Here is a 24,828-nt window from a genome sequence, read left to right as displayed (position 1 = left end):
GAGAAACACCACATATTGAGTGTTGGGGTGCTATTTTCCGTGTATAGTCCAAGGCCCATGTGCATTAGAATCAGCTGTGGATCTAGTTAAAAACCGAGATTCCTGAGCACTATAGCCTGCAATTCTGATTTAGGGTTAAGATTCAGATTTAGGGCCAGAGGGGTGAGGGTAAGACACGTGAGGTAATTCTTATACATATTAAAGATAAGAACAACTCGTTTAGGACGTAAAACCCAAGGCAAAGATGATGGAAAGGTAGGTGGGAGTTAAGTCACAGAGCACCTTTTGTATCATGCTAAGGAGCTAGATTCATCCTGTAGGCCAGTGGTTCTCTAAGTGTGGTCCCAGGATGTACAGCCACAGCATTACCCAGAAACCTGTTGGAAATACAAATTCTCAGGCTCAGCAATCTTAACTGCTAGAGACAATGGGAACCATTGAAAGATTTCAAGTATAAGAAGGATATTGGCACATCTGTTTTTCAAACAAATTATGCAGGCTGCACAGGTAGCCCTCAATCAGAACAAGTGTGTGCCCCAGATGATGATAATATCCATCTGGTACCTCCACGGTGCTTAAAAGATGGCCAGAAGGTGACACTTGCCCTCATCTCAGAGGAGAGCAAGTTCTCATGTGTACTCACAGACCCTGCTAGCCGGACTGCGTGCTGACCCCTGCCTCTGGGCCTCAGACACTGTAGCTCACCTGGGCTCCTAAATCCAGTGTCTGTGCCTCTGACCTCTGTATCCTGAAGCCTCAGGGAATCTATTGCCCAAACTCCCTTCTCCTGGTTCCCTAGAGTATAGCCATGGAGACACCAGATACAACTATTATGGAGCCTGAAAAGGATTCTAAAGTGGCTGTTCACTGTACATCCTGGAAGTTCAGTGGAGATAAGCCAGAAATTGCTCTGCCAGTCAGAACAAGGAATAAGAGAAAGTGCATAGGTAGTGACCATCTTATAATCGTTTGGGATTAAAAAAAAAAAAGTGTTAAATCCCTAGGAATCCAAGCTGCCAGTGGTTCTCACCTGTGGTCAGTTTTACTCCCAAGTGGACCTTTGGCAATGTCTACAGACATTTTAATGGTTACAGCTGGGGTGGGGGAATGGTACTGGCATCTGGTGGGCCAGAGATGCTGCTAAACCTTCTATAATGTATAGGACATCCCTCCAAACAAAGAATTATCCAGCCCTAAATGTCAGTAGTACTGAGGTTGAGAATCTGGGCAATCCCAGTCTCACAGGAGTCCTTAACTGGCCTCAGATTTGCCCGAGTAGGCAGTTAAAGCCCAAATTCAAAGTCTCTGTCTTTAGAGGTCCAAGAATCCTAGAGATATTTGAACACAAAATAGAGGCTCCAAAGATGCCCAGAGAAAGCAGGCAGTGTGGAGTAGGTCCCTGGCCCTCCCACAATGACCCCCGAATCCGCTAAGAGTTTTGTGAGCCATCTCCTAGTACTGAGTCACCATGAAAGCCCACAGCTTGGCTCAGGAGAGACAAGTACCTAGAGCTAAAACAGGAGTCTTAGAGACTCCCCAGGATATTCCAGAGAATGTAGGGTAAAGCCATTCCTAGTGACCTTAGAAAATGACAGCCCACCTATTAAAGCTCTGTCTAAATATGGCTAACCTCCCCTTCTGAAAGCCTATTGAAGAAGGAAAGGACGAGGCAGGCATACCCAGGAGGGATGTCCAAAGAACATTTGTAGCAACGAACTCTGTCTTGGGATGAACTCTGAGAGCTGGCCTCCTCAACAAGCATTTCAAGTGCTTAGTGACTTGTCTGAGATGGAGAGCTGCCCAATGTGGAAAGTACACCATATACCCAAAGAATTCTGACAGAGACCCAATGTTCATGCTGAAAAACTGTGTGAGTCTTACATGGTTTGTTACAAGCCATAAGCATTGGAAAACCTGCAACCCTGGTTATTTTAAGTACTATCATTTTTATTGCTTTATTTGAAAATAGTCTCTAACTCATCATTTTAGATGTTTTCTTAAAGATGATCAATTGGTTATAGGTGTTTTGTTTTTGTTTTTGTTTTTTTTGATTAATGACAAAATTTACATTTTCCTCAAATGTACTGTGTTCTAAAATATGGTCAGGCAGTCTATTCAATAAATGGTGCTGGGAAACCTGACAGACACATGCAAAAAAATGAAGCTGGACCACCTCCTTACACCATACACAAAAATAAATTCAAAATGGCTTAAAGACTTAAATGTAAGATCTGAAACCATAAATACCTAGAAGAAAATATAGGAAGAAACTTCACAGACATTACCTGGAGTAAGATTTTTACTGATATATCCCCTCACATGAGGGAAGTAAGAGAAAAAATAAACATGTGGGATTATATCAAACTAAAAAGTGTTTTCACAGCAAAGGAAACCATCAATAAAACAAAAAGGGATCCTACTGAATGGGAAAAGATATTTGCCAATGATATATCTGATAAGGGATTAATATCACAAATCTATAAAAAACTCACTCAACTCAACTCCAAAAAAACAAACGTCCAATTAAAAAATGGGCAGAGGACTTGAAGAGACATTTTTCTAAAAAGGACATACAGATGGCAAACAGACATATGAAGAAATGCTCAACCTCACTAACCATCAGAGAAATGCAAATAAAAACCACAATGAGATACCACCTCACCCCAGTCAAAATGGCTATCATCAATAAATCAACAAACAACAAGTGCTGGCGCAGATGTGGAGAAAAGGGAACGCTTGTGCACTGTCGGTGGGGTTGCAGATTGGTGCAGCCACTATGGAAAACAGTATGGAGGTATCTCAAAAATCTGAAAATGGAACTACCTTATGATCCAGTAATTCCACTCCTAGGTATCTATCCGGAGAAATCCAAAACTCCAATTCAAAAATCTTTATGCACTCCTATGTTTATTGCAGCACTATACACAATAGCTAAGACATGGAAACAACCGAAATGCCCATCGGTAGACGACTGGATTAAGAAACTGTGGTACATTTATACAATGGAGTATTACGCAGCCATAAGGAAGAAAGAAATCTTACCATTTGCAACAACATGGATGGACCTAGAGAACATTATGTTAAGTGAAATAAGTCAGACAGAGAAAGATAAGTACCATATGATCTCACTTATATGCGGAATCTAAAGGAAAGAATAAGTGAATGAACTAATCAGAAACAGTTTTGGAGACAAAGAGGAAAAACTGAGGGTTGCTAGATGGGCGGGGGGGGTTGGGGGAAGGGGGAAGGTGAGAGGATTAGAAAACAATCAGTAACCACAAGATGGCCACGGGGTTTGAAAATTAATCTGGGGAACGTAATTTAGTGGTTACCAGAGGGTAAGGGGGTTGGGGGGTGGGAGATGAGGGTAAGGGGGATCAAATATATGGTGATGGAAGGAGAACTGACTCTGGGTGGTGAACACACAATGTAATTTATAGATGATGTGATACAGAATTGTACACCTGAAATCTATGTAATCTATGTAATTTTACTAACAATTGTCACCCCAATAAATTAAAAAAAAAATGAAAAACAAACAAAAAAAAATAATAAAATAAAATATGGTCAGGAAATGCAAGGTTTACTTGCCATCCCCCTATTTCCTTGGCTCCATTGCTTTTTCCCACATACTCCTATCTAATATCTGTGTTGTGGGATTGTTGAGAGGATTCCATAAAATAAAGTAGGTAAGAAAGTCATCACAATGCCTAGCATATAGTCAGGTGCTCAGTATCTTAGCTACCATTACCACCATCAGCAGCAATAGTACCTGAGATTTCCAGATCCCAGAGTTGCACCTCTGACTCCCCAGATAGGAAACGAGCCCTTGCCTGACTGCTTTATTTCTCCTGCCTCTATCGTCTCCATCTCCTGGCAGCTAAATCTATTTCTGAATCCAACCAATAGACTTAGGTACCGTTTTTCAGCCAACGTTGATAAAACAAGTTATACATCAACTGTCTTAGCCACTTTGATCAGGGTTTGCAGTTAACCCTCCTTTCCTGGATCTAAGGTCTGGTAGTTTAGCCAACCTGCAGAACTCAAGCACCCTTTGAAAGTTCTTCACTCTTAGCCAGTTCAGGAGTCCAGAGCCCCACGGGTGTGTCCACGTGGATACAGACACAGCAGTATTTTGGTCCTTCATGACATGATGGCCCAATCCTTTGGCCAAGTTCCCAAAGAAAGGAAGAAATGATATATAGAGCTGGTGGGGTTAAAAGACTGCAGCTATGGCAAACCTCAAATGGAGGCCATTGCAGCCCTCTCTCCTACTTTCCTACTCTGAGGCCCTAAGCCATTTCGGCCTTCCTTAGTACTTTCTATTCAGGGCTGTCCATTCTGAACAAAGTCTCTTTTGTATTCTAAAAGAAACTTTACCCTTCTGCAAGAAAAAAATTTCCAAGTCTTTCTGGAAATATAACTGATGTAACATAACAATGCTCCAATTCACTCATTTGGTCCGATTGTGTTTTTTATAGTGATGTGACATAAGATATAATATTGACACATACCATTAATATTGATGTTAGCCGACATTACTAGTTTGTGATAATGTGTAACACTATTGACAACACAAAAACATTAAAAACAGCTCTGCTATCTGCTAATTCTATGACTTCTATTATTATGTAATTCAGGCATAGAGTAAAAAATGTATGGGGAACTTTGGTTTAGGGGAGAGTGAATCAGGGAGGCAGAGAGATTGGAAAGAAAATCTAGGGGCTGTTGGAAAAATATAAACAATAGACGATAAAGACATGAGTCAAGATTTATAATTGGTATTTGCAGTTATCCCTAATGAATACATAACCAAGTCCCTAAATACTGTCACCTTTCCAAATCTGCAGAGTCCCTGGCCTCAGAAGAACTTCATTCTCACTTGCCCAGCCCACACTCTCTCATTAAGGCAAGTTATTGTGTTATTGATTTCAGCACAGAGCTGCCAAACAGACGCTTCTCCCCTCGTCTTGGCCTAACTTCCTCCCTGCCTGGAGCCCGGAAGGCATACCTAGACAGGGTCAAAGCAGGACACTCTGCTGTGCCATCTCTGGCCACAGCTTTTCACCAGGGAGTGGTCACCTCACCTGTCATGAGCAGTATTCAAAACCAGGCGCCAAGTTGTGGTCTAAGCTCCTTTAAGCTCAAAGGTTTAGGGGCTCCTGGTGAGTCCCCAGAGAAGAATCCAGAAGAGAAGGATGGAAGGGGGGTGGCTTGCTGGGGGAAGACTCCTCCTCTGCCTCACTGTCCACCTTCTGCTTCAAGGTAAGTTGGGCAAGAAGAGGGAAGACCAGAGTGTGGTTCTGAAGGACATCTAGAAACTGCCCTGTAGCACTTGGAGGACATTCAGAATTAACATGTTAAATATTTCTTCCATAACATCTGTGTCTTGATTTCCTTTTGGTGACAGATAGAAAGGTATTCTACTGATGAGGACATGCAGCCTTCCTCTATTCCTACCTGCATAGGGATCTGCTAAACTGCCCCATTTCACCACCTCTCTAAATTCTGCCTTTTCACTGACCTCCAATGTCCCTTCGTACCCTTCCTATCTCTTTTTCCTTTGATATGATGTCTGTGAGAAGAGTAGAAACTAATTTTAAACATGACATGAAGGAGTAAGTAAAATACTGAGGGAGGGTGGGGATCAATCTTAGATAGAAGGAAGTGGATACTTTGCTTTCATGAGGAAATATTTGTTCCCTGTCAGGGCACATCCCTTAACTATTATGGAAAGAGATGGCAATGGCGAGAAGCAGGCAGGGGGAACTATTACACCAAGAAAGAAATAGGGCAAAGATCCTGCTCAGGTGGCTCCCTGGCCATAGCCCAGAGACAACACAGCACTGGCATGGCATATGCTCAATGGTATCACCTAATGATCCCAAGGCTGGAAATAAACACCAAGATATCTGAAGTCACTAAATTTGAGATGGGCAAAATAAATACAAAGCACCAAGGTAAGCATCCATTCAGAATACCTATTACAAATTTTCTTTATCTACCTAGTAAATGCAATCTTTTGCTTCTCTTATTTTTTTGATAAATCAGTTCTTACAGAAGTCCGTGAGGATGGAATGAAGAAAAGAAATACATTACAGCAAATTTCTAAGTGACCTGGAATACAAGTTTTAGGACAGAGCTCAACGGTGTTATTAGGTGACTCGAGAGGCTTGTGATGAGTACACTAAAAAGAGTACTTGAAGTGGCTGCCATTGCCCCAGGGCCAAGTTTGCATATAGATTTGGGCAGGTTTTACATGAGGATGAAACAATGGGAATGAGTATAGAGTAATGACTCCGCTCACCACATGGACTTCCACCATTTGCCTACCAGCCAGCCCATCCTCTCCGGTTCTGGCAGGAAGGGCTCTGGTTTTAGGGAGTCTTGGCCCAGGAAGGAGGGCTCACCTGCTCTTCCCAGTATATCCTCTGTTTTCTATCTCTGCAGAGAGGCTCCAGTCCTGACAATAGAGACCCTCTCTCACAGTCTGTGCTCCCTACAGGAAGAGGCGACACTTTCACCATCAATTGCTCAGGCTTTGACCAGCATGGGGTGGACCCCGCTGCCTTCCAAGCAGTGTTTGACAGAAAGGCCTTCCGTCCAGTGATCAACTACAGCCTCCCCACTCAGGTCAACATCTCCTTCACCCTGTCTGCCATCCTGGAAGTGGTGAGACCTGGTCCTCACTTTCCATAGCTTCTGATAGGGAACAAGGGTCCTCTGCCCTGTCATCCCAGCATTGTACTGGTCCAGCGGTGAACAATAGGTACTCTGAATACATTTCATATAAATAGAGTGCTTTCCTATAGGGCAGGGAGACATAAAGAATGTTCTTTTTCAAGAAAGATTTACCCTTGAGTTCTGTCCTTTCTGGAATACTCCAGAAAGATGTGGTCTGTGTCCTGAATTATACCTAGATACAAAAGAAGACCAGTAAGGAAAAGACAGTCCAGCATCTAGAACTATGTCTGGCCCAATAAATTAGTAAATATTGATAAAAGTATGAGATGGGAGCAGGCCAAGTCTTTTTGCACTAATAATCCTGGCTGGGACTTTCTTTACCAGGATGCACAGCTCCAGCTTCTGACATCATTCCTGTGGATTAACATGGTAAGGTAGATTCAACTATCCCCTTTCCGCTTCCCTCTGTAAGTTTTTTTCAAAGAGTAACTGTCATGCAGGAGACCCTGCTCGCTGCGCCATTTGTCACGCGGGCCGGTGTGCGAGGTCTCTGCTCCCACTCCCCACATAAGAACGCAGGACATGGTGAGGCCAAAAAGGAACACCCACGGAGCCAGAGGTAGGGGAGTCACACCACTATACTCTCTCTGGCGGCTGAGTTGGAGACACAGGAACCAGGAGCCACACAATTCTCAACCCTCACTGCACTGCTTGCAGGCTCAGCCACCATCTGCTTGCTAGCCCCCATTTTCTGCTAGCGTAGCCACGGCAGTTATATTCGTGGCCAATAGCTCACTGGTTACAGCTGACGGCCAACTAGCCACAGCTGATGGCCATCCAATCACAGTTGGTGGCCATTTACTACCTGAGCCAGCACCTTTCCACGTGAGGCCGAGAGCCTGGAAACTGCTCTCTGGGGCTCTGTCCCCACAGTAACTTAAAGGTATTATAGCCCAAACAGCTACCTAATGTATAAATTTTTCTGAGACCAAATAACTCCACCTAGAACTGGACTGTCCTTGGGGACACAAATCTCTCTGAGCAGCTTAGGAATGTAGAAATGGTGACCCAAGAAAATGGACAAGTGGTTGCTGGCCAATATGGTGGTGTGTTCCTGGGTGTAAGTGGTATTAGGCTATATTTAAGGTCTGCCTGGGAAGAAAAAGGCCATTAAGGGGTACTCTGCTAATGACACATGGTTAGATAAAGAGGGGGGTATAGGCTGTGGTCACTGGGGACATCAGTGACGTTAGAGGATCAGGATTTAAAGAATGGGCAAGGCAGCAGAGGCTGACCGGAGAAGCCACACCATCCCTCGCCTTTGTTTCCCACTCCCTGCATGCAGATGTGGGACAATCCTTTCATCAGTTGGAACCCAGAAGAGTGTGTCAACATCAATAAACTGACTATAGCAGCTGAAAACCTGTGGATCCCAGACATCATCATCTCTGAATCGTATGTATCTGAGCACGGGAAAACCTGCATGAAGCCCATCTGCAAAGAACAGCCTAGAGTCAGTGCAGGGCATAGAGACACCAAAAGATTCAGACAGGGGCATAGTCTCAACTAATTGACTCCCACAAAACACTATGAGGAGTAGAAGAGACGAGATAGAATGACATTAGAGAAAGAGCCCAAAAGGAGAGCACAGCTGGGGAAGACCTAGGAAGAATTGGAGACAAATGCAGATTAAAGCAGCCCCACCACTCACGTCTCCTCTCTCGAGCAGCATGACTGTGGATAAGACACCTCCAGGTCTCACTGCATACGTCAGCAGTGAAGGTCGAATACAGTACAATAAGCCAGGGCGGGTGACCAGCATCTGTAACCTGGACATCTTCTACTTCCCTTTTGATCAACAGAATTGCACCGTCACCTTCAGTTCCTTCCTCCACACAGGTGAGCCAGACATGTTGTGGCAGCTATTTAAGATTTAGGGGAAGATAGCTAAGTGGTGTAGATATTACTAGGGAAGATTTTAAATAAGTGTTTCTCAACACTGGGTACCCACTAAATCTTTTTTAAAATAACAATAACTATCTATGCATCACCCCGGAGAGTCCAATTGAATTGTTCCAGGTGGGGCCCAGGTATTATTAGTTTTTATATCTCCCCAGGTGTTGCTAACGTGCAGACAGGGTTAAGAACTACTGCTTTAATTCTTCAAGAAAGTTTAAAAAAAAAAAAAAGGACAACTGCTTTAAATCTTGGATGGCCCTTTGCACCAAATGAGTCTCCCCTGACCCCGAGCTGCTGCAAACCCTTTAATTTCAATAGTTAACACACTTAAACCAGTAAATTAATGTAACTAAATGCCACCAGGTGTCGTGGCAGATTTGGATAAATCAATCATTATAATGGACATGCCTATAATTATAAAAATGTTGAGCTATTCAAGGTTGATTCCACTAAAACATCCTACACCTGTAGAATTAAGAAGGAAACTAGGAATGACTCCAAAATAATTCAAAATTTTTGGAGTCATTCCTAGTTTCCTTCTTATTCTCCAGTTGTTCCCATTTGAATCATATCCAAAATTCCCATAACAACTTTGACTTACCCTTGTTTTCAACAAAACGTCAGTGCTGCAGCCCTCCCACATATGAACTGGGGGTCCTGTAACCCACTTCTGAAAAGCTGGATGCCCTGCTTTAAAAGGACAGAGAGGAAAGGTTGTTGAAGAAACTCAGTGGAGAGGAACTGAATCGTGTGGGCAGCAGGCTTGGGAGCACTTGCTGAGCTACCCCGGCCTGCCTTGCAGTGGACAGCCTGGTCCTCGGCATGGACAAGGAAGTGTGGGAGATAACAGACACGTCTCGTGACGTCATTCAGACTCAGGGAGAATGGGAACTGCAGGGCATCAACATGGCCACCCCAACGATGTCAGTGGGCAGCCATACGTATGACCAGATCATATTCTATGTAAGTCCAGGGGTCGCTCTTTGACGTCTCATCCCAATTGCTCTGTAATTTTCCTCTTGATCTAAGGCTCTTTGGGACATAAAAAGAAACTCTAGGAGGTTAAGCACCCACTCTCCATTCCACCTTCTACCCTAATGGCCCTACTGAAGGATCCCCAGGACCTCTGCATGCAAAGAGGAGCAGCTGAGCTGTTTCAAGAATGCCCCGGCCACCTATCCGATGGAGCAAAGGGTCCTATTTGCCCTTAAACACCTATAGTTGTATTCCCAGCAGGTTGGACACAAATTAGAAAACAAATCGGAGGCACTTCTGTAGAAGGGCATAATCATCCCAGAGCCAGACTAACGTCACACCAGCAAGGAGTAGACAGTCAAATATACGGTTGAGCCTTTGGCATCAGTTTTTCGCCACATTCTCCACACTCTCTCCTCCCCACCAGGTGGCCATCAGACGCAGGCCCAGACTCTACGTCATAAACCTTCTGGTGCCCAGTAGCTTTCTGGTTGCCATTGACGCCCTCAGCTTCTATTTGCCTGCAGAAAATGAGAATCGTGCTCCATTCAAGATAACACTTCTGCTGGGCTACAACGTCTTCCTGCTCATGATGAATGACTTACTCCCTGCCAGCGGCACCCCCCTCATCAGTATGGCCCCTTCCACTTTCTGGGGAAGCAAAGGCAGCAGAGGACTGGGATGGGGGGTCAGGGGAACCAGTGGCCTCTTACTTAAAGAGGGTAGGGTTTCTGAGGAAAGACTGGATGTGGGGAAAGAAGCTTAAGTAAAGTGTGAAGATGAATCTGCCCTGGTTTATTTATAATTTGCTTTGCCCTCAGGTGTCTACTTTGCCCTGTGCCTGTCGATGATGGTGCTCAGCCTGCTGGAAACCATCTTCATCACGTACTTGCTGCACCTGGCCACCACCCAGCCCCCACCCATGCCCCGATGGCTCCATTCCCTGCTTCTACATGGCACCAGAGCAACGAGATGCTGCCCCACTGTGCCCCAGAAGGGAACTAAGGGCCTGGACCTCACCCCTGCCCACCTGCCTGGTAACAAAGTCAGCTCTGCTCACACTTCCTCTTCTAACACCTCCACTGCTCTGCCCCTGCCTCCTTGCCTGCCTCCCCCCCCACCCCATCCCGGGTGACCTTTGCAGTCCATGGCTGGGTCTCTGTCTCTCCTTAGGTCTGAAGGAGCCCGTGGAGCTGGTAGGGACGGTGCCAGATCCCCGAGAGGCAGAGTTACGTGGGTGCTCTGGGTCAACAGTGGCCCGGCAGGAAGACGAGGCCCAGAAGCTGCAGTTGGTGGGCCTGTGGGTGCAGTTCAGCCACATGATGGACACCCTGCTCTTCCGTCTCTACCTGCTGTTCATGGCCGCGTTCGTCATCACGGTCATCGTCCTCTGGAACACATAGGGAGTCATGCACATCCGCCTCTCCCTTCCAACCACAGCCAGACCCGGGCCCCTTTTCTAATCTTAGCCACTTATCCCCAGTGACTATCATGTCCCCTTTTATGTTCCCAAAACTTCAACACAGCCCTACCAAGCAAGTCCAGCATAGTTCTAGACAGTTTCCTGACTTCTCATATGCCATGGTCCTCATTCTTGTACACTTTCAGTGTCCCTTAGCCACACCTAACTTCTGACTCACTTATTAATGGAGGTCCCAGTCAGTGGAGTCTCTCCGTGATTGATTGGCCCAATAAATGACTTTGCAGGAAGCACTGGCCCCTCAGTACGTTTACGATAGATCCACAAATAGACGGAGAGTCCTCTTGCAGAAGTTTTGATAATTCACCCTAAACAGATGTAATCTGGTTTGATTTTAAGTCTTTCAGACACTTTCAGAATTTTAAAAGAATAAAGAGATCAAGACATTTCTCCTTGAAATAAATATTTTGTCATTTTTTTATTCTGACAGGTTCCTCTGATTTCACAAAATCAAACAGAGAGGGCCTTCTGAATATACATGCTTGGAGGAGGGCCAGGAAGACAGTTAAGGACCTCAATTAAAGGGTTCAAGTAAATAAATTGTCATTCAGCCACACAATGGAACGCTTTGTATCCATTTAAAGTAAGAGGGTAGATCTATGTTAATAAATATGGAAACAGGTCCATGCCATATAAAAATGGGAAAACCAAGTTACAAAACAGCATGTATATATAATTTCTTTAAAAAAAAAAAAAAAAAAAAAAGACCGCTAGATAGAAACTCAGAGAAAAAGATATGGATGTCTAGACACCAAAACATGAGCAAATTCTATCCTGGATAATGCGATTATGAGTGATTGCTATTTGATTTGATATCTTTGTTTTAATTGTTTTCAATGAGCATATATTATTTTTACTATCAAAAACACCCTTTTTAAAAAGAAAAAAAAGAAGAGTTCCCTCTTAATAGTCCTTCATACCCTTCATTAGCAGGTATCATCCTGGGGAAGATTCTAACAGCTTGCTGGAAGCCAGGCCCTGAGAAGAGACAGAAATTGATAGGGGAAGTGAAAGAATACCAAAGAAACATATCTGAATTATATTTCAATTAGGTAAATACGTTTCAGCGATTTATTTACATGTCAGCCTCCCCTAAGAGAGTGTGCTTTCTTAAAGGTCAGGTAAAATGTCATCCATTTTTATAGCTCAGTATATGGTACCATGCCTGACACATCTTAGATGCTTAATACAGACTTGTTGAATGGGTACTGTATGAATAAATGCCAGCCAGCCAAGAATCACTATATTACTAGTGTCGCGTCCATCGCAACATGGTCAGTGAGAGAACAAGAAGGAGCGGCGAAGGGTTAAGGAAGAAACAGAAATCAAGAAAGTTTTAAAACAGGGGCCAAGGGTCTCACAGCCTCAAAGGACTGAGAGCCCCGAATCGGGCCACTTTGTGACTTTTATTGATGCACATACAAGAAAGTAGCATTGTTTTTCCTATGGTCTGTGAGTCTCAGACACCATACCAGAAAACTGGTTCAAACCAATCACCCTTGCCTGTTGAAAGTCCCATGATGTATAAAAAATTATTGTTTGTACCTCCCCAGGGGACAAAAGCTTTATGTTGAAAATTTACTGACATGGAGAACTGATGTTATCACATGTAGAATCACTTCCCAAGCAGTTTGTGGAAAGGAATGCAGCCACAGAGACAGAAGGTCTCCTTAGACGGGGGAAGGTAGGGGTCTATGCCCACCTCTATCAACCCAGGGAGTTCTCCTGGTGGTCTCCACGCAACTGTGCCTGTCTTAGGTTGTTCCTTTCTTGAGGAATCTTATCCATCATTGGCTAGCCAGCCATACTTTGGGGCCAAACAAGGAGATGGCATAAAGGTGAAGCAATGTCCTGAAAGGCATAGTTCACAGACTCTTCTTTCTTTTTAGGAGTAGGTACGAGGGGACAGACAGGCATGCTGCTGTGTGACAACATACTAGCTCTAGGTGCAATCCCTTTATCCTATCCTGGTATGCTTAATTTCATTTTTCCATATCTAATATGGAAAATTAGCAACCTGTTTTTATATGTCAACTATCTTTAAGTTCTTAGAGAAGTTACTTACACACTGGTGAAGGCATTTCTGTTGCAGATTATCTTATGTTTCCTTCTTTCCATTACTTGGAACATATTTCTCACTCAGAAACTCATCCTTGACTTTTGCCCATAACTTAAACTGAAGAGTGTTTACCACATCTCTAAGGGATTTCAAATTTCTTTTTTTTTTTTTAAAGATTTTTTTATTGGGGAAGGGGAACAGGACTTTATTGGGGAACACTGTGTACTTCCAGGACTTTTTTCCAAGTCAAGTTGTTGTCCTTTCAATCTTAGTTGTAGAGGGTGCCGTTCAGCTTCAAGTTGTTGTCCTTTCAGTCTTAGTTGTGGAGGGTGCAACTCAGCTCCAGGTCCAGTTACCGTTGCTAGTTGCAGGGGGCACAGCCCATAATCCCTTGCAGGAATCAAACTGGGCAACCTTGTGGTTGAGAGCATGCACTCCAACCAACTGAGCCATCAGGGAGGCAGCTCAGCTCAAGGTGCTGTGTTCAATCTAAGTTGCAGGAGGCAGAGCCCACCATCCCTTGTGGGACTCGAGGAATTGAACTGGCAACCTTGTGATTGAGAGCCCACTGGCCCATGTGGGAATCGAACCGGCAACCTTCAGAGTTAGGATCATGGAGCTCTAACCGCCTGAGCCACCGGGCTGGCCCGATTTCAAATTTCTTAAGATCACCTTTGCATCATTTCTTTTTCCTTTCCCATCTCACATTTGCATTTCTCTAGATGTTATCTTGCAATTTTTTCCACCACATATATATGTGACTTCAGGTTTTCAGTGCCAAGATCATTATAATTGACAATGTCCTTTGCAAAAGAACAACCTGTTTGTGTGTTAGGATTGAGGTGAGCCTTGTGGTCTAAAATATAACCTGATAATAAAACAAAACATTTTAAAATAGAACTAGCCTAGACATGTCAGCAATGAAATGTTAGGGGTATTTCACAATATGGGAGGAGATGCTTCCGGTTTCTGATGCCCTTCTCCCACTAAAAAATTATGTGTGTGTGTGTGTGTGTGTGTGTGTGTATAAAATATATATACACATATATATGTATATATACATATATAATTATATAAATATGTATATAACTTTATATATCTAAAACTTTATATATAAAACTTTATATATCTAAAACTTTATATATAAAACTTTATATATATAAAACTTATATATATAAGTTTATATGTATAAGTTTATATATATGTAACTTTATATATACATATATAAATATATATAAGTATATAAATATATACATATATAAATATATATATGCTAGCCCTTTTGATAATAACTTTGTTTCCTCTTCCTCCATATTCTATTGTAAACCTTTGCTAAGCATGTGCATTGGAAATTTATGAAGTCTTCATGAAAACCAAATCATTCGGCCTTGATATACTCTCCTGAAATGCTTGATTATGTTTCTGACTTCTGGGATTGTCATTTCTACTAACTTCCCACTCCCTCCTTTCATTAGCAGTATTCACGGGTATCCCCACCACCTTCTCACATCTCAGTGTTTATTTTCTTATTCTTTTAACAATAAGAACAATAAGAGTTAGGAGCATGGAGCTCCAGCCGCCTGAGGCCTGAGTCACCGGCCGGCCCTAACTCAGCCTTCTAACATAGTGAGTGCAACACACAGCTAGCATACCAAAACCTTAAACAATAAAAAAAAAGGTGTTTGTTCCTTAATTGTTTAAATTAAACTTTTTATTGCAATATAAAATACATACAGAAAAGTGTACAAATCACATGTGTACCACTCAATGAATTATTAAAATTTACCACACATGTATAACCACCACGCAGATAAAGAAATAGACCAACCCTTGGGAAAATCCTACATGGGGCACCTCTCAATCATTACTCCCATTCATTCTCTCAAAGAATAATTACTAACCTGACTTCTAGATTAGTTTAGCCAGTTTTTTTAATTTTATATAAATGGAATTACAATGTATATACTTTTATGTCTGGCTCCTTTCCCTCAATATTATGTTTCTGAGATTTATTCATGTTGCGTGAATAGCAATAGTTTATTCATATTCATTGTTGTATAGGTTTTCACTTAATTACTTTTAGATTAGTAATTGTAGTCTTATTTATGGAGCTAAGTGACCCAAGCTTACATTAGGTTAACATCATTGCTCCCTTAGGTATTACAAGAACATTAGCGGATTGTCTTCAATCATGCATTAAACTAGATAAATTAATTTTACTTGCCATCTCCCTTTATAGTCTCTGTTCAAAGCATTTGGGTTTGATATCTTAAACCCTTTATGTAATAAAAAAGGGAATGAATAGGCAAATAAATACAGACATTCAAAGCCAAAAATGTAATACTGAAAACTGCCATTTTTAATTTTTACAATATTAATTACACATTCAGAGATTACCAACTTACAGATGAACTATATTCCAAATGATAATTTATGAAATCATTGGTTTAGAAATTATAATGTACTTTCTATAGGAACATATTTTAAATAACACTCAACAACCAAGTTTAGATATTTTTATTTCTATTTAACCCATAAGGTAGCTGAAATACTATATATGTGCAATGAAACAATAAGTTAAATATGTTAAGTTTTTAAAATGCTATTTCAAAACTAAAAATGAGTAGTAAAATCAATAAAGTGAAATAAAAAATTGTGAATTCTACTTGTATAAAAAATGCATTTGGAATCTTGATAGGGATTACGTTGAATCTATAGATGGCTTTGGGTAATATGGACATTTTAACAATATTAATTCTTCCAATCATGAATATGGGATATCTTTCCATTTATTTGTGCCTTCTTCAATATTTTTCATCAAAGTCTTGTAGTTTTCAGTGTAGATATCTTTAACCCCCTTGGTTAAATGTATTCCTACATATTTTATTGTTTTTGATGCTATTGTAAACGGGATCAGTTTTTTTTTTTTAATTTATTGGGGTGACAATTGTTAGTAAAATTACATAGATTTCAGGTGTACAATTCTGTATCACATCATCTATAAATTACATTGTGTGTTCACCACCCAGAGTCAGTTCTCCTTCCATCACCATATATTTGGGATCAGTTTTTAAATTTCTTTTTCAGATAATTCATTGTTAGTGTATAGAAATGCTACTGATTTTTTATGTTAATTTTGTATCCTGCATCTTTACTGAATTTGTTGATTAGATATAACAGTTTTTTGCTGGAGTCTTTAGGATTTCCTATATGTAAAATCATGTCATCTGAAAATAGAGGCAATTTTATTTCTTCCTTTCTAATTATGATTAATTATCTTTTACTTTTTCTTGCCTGATTTCTCCAGCATGATCATTCTTGAACAACATTTCATGTGTTGCCCTTGAGCACATGAGAATGTGTATTCTGCTGCTGTTGAATGGGATGTTCTGTACAAGGTCTAACAATTAAGTTCGTGAACTCATCCTAGAAAAAGTGCTACATACCTCACTGCTGAATATCACTACAGTCACCTTTCAAGTACGCCCCTTTGGAAGCTATGCACTGTCACCAATGTCTAGTCCACCCTTCAAAGCAATTTTGGGACTCTTTTTTCTGGAATGGCCATCAGAGCTATCGTCACATTACCCTTGATGTCCTAAACGTCATCAATATTTCCTTTCTCTTTGAATAAAGAAAGAAGTCATTGGGGTCCAGATCCGGTGAGTAGGGAGGGTGTTCTAATACAGTTATTTGTTTACTGGCTAAAAACTCCCTCACAGACTGTGCTGGTGCATTGTTGTGATGCAAGAGCCATGTATTGTTGGCAAAAAGTTCAGGTCATTTTCATCTAACTTTTTGATGCAGCCTTTTCAGCATTTCCAAATAGTAAACTTGCTTAACTATTTGTCCAGTTGGTACAAATTCATACTGAATAATCCCTCTGATATAAAAAAAAGTTAACAACATCGTGCAACAAGTTCACAAACTTAATTGTCAGACCTTGTATATGTCTTTTAGATTTATCTGGTCTAATATACAATTTAAGTCCAATGTTCTCTTTGATTTTCTGTCTAGATGATCTATCAATTGTTGAAAATGAGGCATTGGAATCCCCTACTGTTATTGTATGGCTTCCTATTTTTCTTTTCAGATCTGTTAATCTTTACTATATATATTTAGGTGAGTCCCCAGAGAAGAAACCAGAAGAGAAGGATGGAAGGGGGTTGGCCTGCTGGCGGGGTGGGGGACGGACTCCTTCTCTGACTCACTGTCAGCCTTCTGCTTCAAGGTAAGATGGGCGAGGATAGGGAAAGATGAGAATGCTGTTCTGGGCAAAATCCAGAAACCCTCTCATTCTCCAGAATTAGAGTGCCTCTAAAATAGCTGGGTTAAACATTTCCTTTCTCTGTAGTATCTACATTTTGGTTTCCTTTGAGGATAGATGAAAGACCCATTTCTCTGAGCGATACACACAGCCCCTCTCTCATTTGCATCTACCAAATTTTACCACCTTTTCTACCATTTCCAATTCCACCCCTTTATAACGTCCAACTTTTCCTTTCTACCAAGATATAGTAACTTGAACTGGGTAGCTTGGTCCTGTTGACAATCACACACCTCTTTCCCCACCTCACACGGGAAGATCTTTAAAAAGAGGTGATACAGAGGGAAAAGGATAATATTTGCTTCCCCTAGATATCTTTCTCTCTAGTTTGGAAACGTACCTTATGACTTAAGTGGCATAGGGAGATGGAAGCCTGGGAAAGAACTCACTGGGCTATAGTTGCAGGGATAACCACAGAGCCATCTGGGGTTGGGGTGTGGGTACGTCGGGCAGAAGGGCTTTTATGTTTTATTCTACAGCTTCATTAACCACATGGTGGATGATCATTGAGTTCTCAAGATGGTACTGATGAAAATGGCTCCCACCGATCTTAGAGGAAGTCGCTGAGTTTGAGAAGAGCATAGGACAGGGGCAGTCAATAAACTCACATTGAATACAACTTCCTTAAGTCTCCATATATTTTACATCACTCTCAGATTTACTTCTCTCCAAATTTTTCCTTTCAGGAAAAGAGAAAAGATGAAAGCGGGAAGGGAAAATTGAGAAATAAAATCTTAGGTAAATTTTGGTCAGTGACTATGAGGAAGAATCATAATAGAGCTAGAGAGAAAAAAAATATGGTCAAACAGAAGCCATGACTTTAAGTGCATCTAGAGGTTGCAATTATGGAAGGAATAGGACTCCCCAGGGTGGCTGTTTGCATACAAATTTGGGTAGGCTTTATGTAGGAGCAAAAGCACAGGAAGAAACGTCTGAGCCACGAGCCCTAAAAGGTCAGCTCACCACATCAATTTCCACCATTTGCCTACCAGCCCAGCCCATCCTCCCAGCCCTGGCAGGAAAAGCTTGGCCTTCATGAGTGTTGGTCCAAGAGGCTTGGCCCAAGAAGGAGGGGCTCACATGCATCTCACCCCATGCCCACATTTTCTTTCTCTGTAGAGAGGCTCTCAGCCCCCAGCGCTGGCACTTCTCTCACTTGGGAAACACAAAAGTCCTATCCCCATTTCACAAGGTCTCTGCTTTCCACAGGAAGGGCAAACACTTTCACCATCAATTGCTCAGGCTTTGACCAGCATGGGGTGGACCCTGCTGCCTTCCAAGCAGCGTTTGACAGAAAGGCCTTCCGTCCAGTGGTCAACTACAGCCTCCCCACTCAGGTCAACATCTCCTTCACCCTGTCTGCCATCCTGGAAGTGGTGAGTCCTGACTCCTACATTCTTTCCATACGCTGCTAATAGGAAACAAGGAGTCTTTTTTCTTTTTTAATAATATTTTATTTTCAATTACAGCTGACATACAATGTTATATTAGTTTCAGGTGTACAACATAATGTTTACAAAGTGTTCACCCTGATACTTCAAGTACCCGTTTGATACCATACCTAATTATTACAATATTATTGACTATATTTCCTATGTTATATTTTACATCCCCATGACTATTTTGTAACTACCAATTTGTACTTCCAAATCCCTCCCCCTTTTTCACCCATCCCCCCAACCCTCTTACCATCTGGCAACCATCAAAATATTCTCTGTATGAGTTTGTTTTATTTGTTCATTTATTTTGTTTTTTAGATTCCACGTATAAGTGAAATCACGTGGTATTTGTCTTTTTTTGACTTATTTCACTTAGCATAATACCCTCTAGTTCCATCCATGTTGTTGCAGATGGCAAGATTTCATTCTTTGTTATGGCTAAGTAATATCCCATTGCATATATGTACCATTTCTTCTTTATCCATTCATCTATTGATGAACACCCAAGTTTCCTCCATATCTTGGCTAATGTAAATAATGTTTTAACGAACATATGGATGTACATGCCTTTTCGAATTAGCATCTTGGGTTTCTTCAGATAAATACACAGAAGTGGAATTACTGAGTCCTTCTTTGTCTCTTGTAATAGCTTTTGTTTTAAAGTCTATTTTGTCTGGTATAAGTATTGCTACCCAGCTTTTTGTTTGTCTGTTTCTATTTTCATGAAATATCTTTTTCCATCCCTTTGCTTTCAGTCTGTGTGTGTCTTTCAATCTGAAGTGAGTCTCTTGTAGGCAGCATATGTAAGAGTCTTGTTTTCTTATCCATTCAGCCACCCCATGTCTTTTGATTGGAGCATTTAATCCATTTACATTTAAAGTAATTGTTGATAGATATGTAGTTATTGCCATTTTATTATTTGTATTTTTGATCCTTTTTTTTTTCTTTTCTTTTTCTTCTTAAAGAAATCTCTTTAACATTTCTTGTAATATTGGTTTGGTGGTGATGAACTCCTTTAGTTTTTCTTGTCTGGGAAACCCTTTATCTGTCCTTTGATTCTAAATGATAGCTTTGGTGGGTAGAGTAGTCTTGGTTGTAGGGAAACAAAGAGTTCTCAGCCTGTTAACTCAACATTGCACTGGTCCAGTGGTAAGCAATGAGTCCCCTGAATGGATTTTGTACAAGTTAAATGTTCATTCTATGGAGTGGAGAGACATGAAGAGGAATGCTGCAGTGAGATTTCTTCAGAGAACACTTGTCCTGAGTCCTGCCCTTTTGGGAATATTCTCTAAAGAAAAACATATTCCCAATGGGCCCCCATGATGTTTATTTCCCTACAATTACCATGCAAACTGCATTTTCTGACCTACCTTTCTTTTGGAACTTGTGATTGAAAAGCCGAATTGTCACATGGGACCACTTAGGAAGCAAGGGCAGGAGGTAGAGTAGGACCTGATTTCATGGCATTAATCATCCTGAATGGGGATTTTTTTTTTTTTAATCAGGACGTACAACTTCAGCTGCTGACGTGATTTCTGTGGTTAAAGTTGGTATGTAAGTTCAGCTTTCTTCTCTTTTTCTCCTTCCCCTCCCCTCCTTTTTTTTTTCTTGGCTTTGTTTGCAAAAAATCACATCTGTTGAAATTGACAGTGCCCAAGGAAATGGACACATCCAACCAGAACAGGACCACTGCTGGGACCAATAGTTCTCTGGGCTGTCAATCATCTTTGAAAGACGTAGATGGAAAATATAGGAAGAAGGAAGGCAGTATAGTTGGAAGTCCCCAAGGAAGCTTCAGGGCCCAAATGTATCCAGCACCCAGCTTAAGGTTTCTCTGAGTGGGAAGTGAAAGCCAGTAAGACTTTGTTAATAAGAAGGGGAAATGTTATCACTAAGATAAGAAGAAAATCAGAGTTCAAAAGAAAATGAGCTCCAAAAAGCAACATACATAACAATGTGCACAGTGTGACTCTATGTGTGCAAATAAAAATGAATGCTAAAACATGTATTAATTTTTCTAGAATGATAATGATACACAAGAAACTGTTAATAATGGGAGTGAGTTGGGGATATGGACTGAGTTGGAATGAATTTAAGAGGGAGACGATTGCTTTTTATGTTATTTTTTTCTGGAATGGTTGAAGTTTAACATATCCTTAGTACATAGAACATACATTTAGAAAAAATACATACAAACATATATATTTTTAAGGGAATGGAAAGGCAGGTGGTGATGACATAAACTAGCGCCAGGTTTCAGCCATAATCGTCGTTCTGTACCCTGTGCTCTAGACCTGGAATAAGACATTCCTCAGCTGGGACCCAGAAGAATGTGGTCATATCAGTAAATTCACTGTGACAACCAAGAACCTGTGGCTCCCAGACATCTTCATCGTGGAATCGTGGATATCAGGGCTGGGAGGGAAGGCCCTTCTGCAGGGAGCAGGCCAGGGCAGTGCAGGGCAAACCCATTCCGTGCAGCCACTAAAAGCGTATTTCAGAGAGGAGCACAATCACAGCTCATCAACTTCTCCCCTAGAATGGGAAAGTGGTGGGCACAACAGATGGCAGAGAGACTGTAATGAGCAACACTGAGAAGCCCCCACCTTAAGAGAGAAACTTAAACTGATGCGAAACCCAGAGCATTTGCCTCCCTCCCTTCCTGCCACCTACATGGATGTGGATCAGATCCCAGAAGGCCTCTCTGCATACATGACTAATGACAGTCACATTGTGTATCGCAAACCAACGCGGGTGACCAGCATCTGTAGCCTGGACATCTTCTACTTCCCCTTTGACCAGCAGAACTGCACACTCACTTTTAGCTCTTTCCTCTACACAGCTGAGTGGCAGTGGGGGCTCTGGGATGTGGTAAAATAAAATCAACCAGTTGGGCAGTAAAAACTTACACATAGGCAAAGTCATTTTTTAAATGCATAAAAAGGGACAGTGGCGTATTTGCTCACTGGAAGTGTGTAAATGGTGCGATGGGGAACTTAGGCAGGGACAAGACTTCCTGAGAAAGCCCAGAATTGAAAGGAAACAATTGAGCAATAAGGAAGTGATGGTACAGGGCAATCTGAAAAAAAGTAGCTAACGCAGTTTTCTAATTCATCTCTCTGAGCACTTCATAGAGAGAGCAGGTGCTGAACAGATATGTGTTGAAGGAATGTTTACTTCCCCTGCAGTGGAAAACACAGTGCTGGGCATGGACAAGGAAGTGGAGGAGATAGCAGACACCTTCGTGACGTTATCGGCACACAAGGGCAGTGGGAGCTCCTGGGCATCAACAAAGCCACCCCGAAGATGTCTGTGGGCTCCAGTCTTCTTCACCAGATGATGTTCTATGTAAGCTCAGAGATTCTAGCATGGCTGTCTGTCCCCCAGATCTCCATCATGGGACCCTTCTAAGTCCCTGAGCCTCTCGCTTCTTGCCCCAAGACCAGAAAGCCCCTGGGCACCACAACCCTCACAAGCCTTCCTCTCTCCTGAGTCCGCCACAGCAGCCCCCTTTCTGAACCTACCAGCTCTGACCTAGGTTTTCTTGGGTGGGTATGGGGGAGTCTTGTTAGTCACATGAAAGCTACTTCTCATCATCCAGCCCCAGAAAGAGCCCCTACTGGGATGAGGACACCAAGGAAGGAAGGGGCTGGAACCATCCCTAGGTCCCCCTTCAGTTCTAGCTTCACCTGACTCTCTGCTCTCTCCTCCCCACCAGGTGGCCATCAGACGCAGGCCCAGACTCTACATCATAAACCTTCTGGTGCCAAGTAGCTTTCTGGTTGCCATTGATGCCCTCAGCTTCTACCTGCCAGCAGAAAGCAAGTATCGTGCCCCATTCAAGACAACCCTTCTTCAGGGCTACAATGTCTTCCTGCTCGTGATGAATAAACCACTCCCTGCCAGTGGCACCCTCCTCATCAGTATGTACCTCTCCCCCAACAGTTGGAAAATGAAAAAATAAAGGAGGCAGGGTTGGTGGGTGACCTGGCACACTTGCTGAGCAGATAAGGCAAAAAGGAGAAAGAAGTCATCATAGAAAGGATTTTCTGTGTGAGACAGAGAACAGTGTGTGTGTGAGGAGAGGGGCAGGTGCTGGTGGTTTTCCCAGACCTGCTTCGCTCAGATGTGCTCCTTATCCCCGCCCCCGCTGTCTCCTTCGCCCTGAGCCTGTCGTTGATGGTGCTCAGCCTGCTGGAGACCATCTTCATCACTTACCTGCTGCACTGGGCCACCACCCAGCCTCCACCCATGACTCAGTGGCTCCACTCTCTGCTCCTTGACTGCACCAACCCAAGGATATGCTGCCCCCCTGTGCTCTGGAAGGAGAATGCAGGCCTGAGCCACTCACCAGCCTCCACTCACCAGCCTGTAAGGGAAGTCAGCTCTACCCACACTCACTCAACTTCCCCATCCCTCCACTTCTCTAATTCTGTCTCCTTCCCACGGCATGGCTGAGTCTCTGTCCTCTCCACAGGACTGAAAGAGCCGAATGAGTTGGTAGAGAAAGAGGTGAGACCCAGAGAAGCAGAGCTAAATGAGGGCTCAGGATTGACAAGGCCCTGCTAACTGACCTGTGGATGCAGTTCGGCCACATGGTGGACACCCTGCTCTTCTGCCTCTAGCTGCTTTTCTTAGCCTCCGCCATCACGACGGTCATCATCCTCTGGAACACCTAAGAGCCGAGGTCTAACGTGCCAGAGCACCTCGGCGTTTGGGTTTCCTCAGCCTCGCCTGACAATCCCAGACCCTGTTCCTCTGCTCCTGTCTGCACACACAGTCTCAAAGGTGCCCATGATTTCTGCTCCAGCCCTCTCTGGGCTTAAGTAGAACCACTGATGGTTCTCTCAGAAACAAGAAATAGTTCCCCAGTAGAATACAAATGGTGCAGACACAGAGTTATTATATGATCTAGCAATTGAACATAGAGTTACTATACGACCTAGCAATTCCATTTCTACATATAGACCCAAGAGAAATAAAAATGTATGTCCACGTAAAAACTTGTTACCAAATGTTCAGAGCAGCATTATTCATAATAGCTAAAAAGTGGCAATAAACTAAATGTCTATAAACTAATGAATGCACAAATAAAATATTATATTAATAATTATATAAATAAAGTAAATAATTATATAAATAAAATCTTATACAATGAAATATTATTTGGCCGTGAAGAGGAAGGAAGCACTGATATAAGCTACAACATGGATGAACCTTGAAAATGTGCTAAATAAAAGAAAAGCCCGTCACAAAAGACTACATATTATATAATCCCGCTGATATGAAATGTCCAGAATATGCAAATCTATAAATATAGAAAGTAAATTAGTGGTTGCCTAAGACTTGGTGGGGGAAAGGGCAGGTGAACGAGAAATGACTGCCAATGGGTATAGGATTTGAGGGGAGATTATGAAAATGTTCTACAATTAGACTGTGGTGATAGTTGCATAACTCTGTAAATATACTAAAGACCATTGATTTGTGTGCTTTAAATGGGTGAATTTTATGGTATGTAAATTATTTCTCAATAAAGTTATTAAACAACAAAAATAAATAAATAACCTCACCACAAAATTCTCTCTGCCCACCTGCTTATTCTCTCATTCCACCGCTCCTTACTGCCACCTCCCTGACTCTCTGATTCATAGATCCATATATTCAACCTTCATCAGTGTCTGCCCCTGTCCTCCTCCATCACTGATGATTCACCAGGAGCTCATGGACCTCACCTCCCCACTCACCTGTCAGCTCTTCATGCTTCTTTGATGTTGATATCACTACAGCTTCAGCTCAGACATAGCTTCCACCAACTATATGAAACCCTCACAGCCAGACTGTTTCAGGGCTCCTTGATAGGAGATGGGGATTCGGACATTATCTGAATTATCTGGAACTAAGACAA

The 24,828-nt window shown here is 42.2% G+C and overlaps 1 protein-coding gene and 1 pseudogene across 2 annotated transcripts; both read left to right on the top strand.

Annotated features, from left to right (window-relative positions):
- The first annotated feature begins 5,198 nt into the window (after positions 1-5,198).
- Positions 5,199-11,021, top strand: LOC117012189 (5-hydroxytryptamine receptor 3C-like). Of its 2 annotated transcripts, none has more exons than XM_033088200.1 (9): positions 5,199-5,265; positions 6,506-6,672; positions 7,069-7,113; positions 8,030-8,139; positions 8,414-8,583; positions 9,446-9,606; positions 10,046-10,250; positions 10,440-10,655; positions 10,792-11,021. In XM_033088200.1, the coding sequence occupies exons 1-9, from the start codon at positions 5,199-5,201 to the stop codon at positions 11,019-11,021; spliced, it is 1,371 nt and encodes a 456-aa protein (XP_032944091.1). The 2 variants fall into 2 exon arrangements, with proteins under 2 accessions (XP_032944091.1, XP_032944102.1); XM_033088211.1 differs by having other exon boundaries at positions 10,440-10,663; positions 10,800-11,021.
- Positions 11,022-17,312: 6,291 nt separating this feature from the next.
- On the top strand, positions 17,313-23,602 carry LOC117011948 (5-hydroxytryptamine receptor 3C-like; annotated as a pseudogene).
- Positions 23,603-24,828: the final 1,226 nt, after the last annotated feature.

Source organism: Rhinolophus ferrumequinum, chromosome 2 (genome assembly GCF_004115265.2).
Source record: "Rhinolophus ferrumequinum isolate MPI-CBG mRhiFer1 chromosome 2, mRhiFer1_v1.p, whole genome shotgun sequence".
Taxonomy (NCBI): domain Eukaryota; kingdom Metazoa; phylum Chordata; class Mammalia; order Chiroptera; family Rhinolophidae; genus Rhinolophus; species Rhinolophus ferrumequinum.
This window is presented reverse-complemented; position numbering and strand designations above follow the sequence as displayed.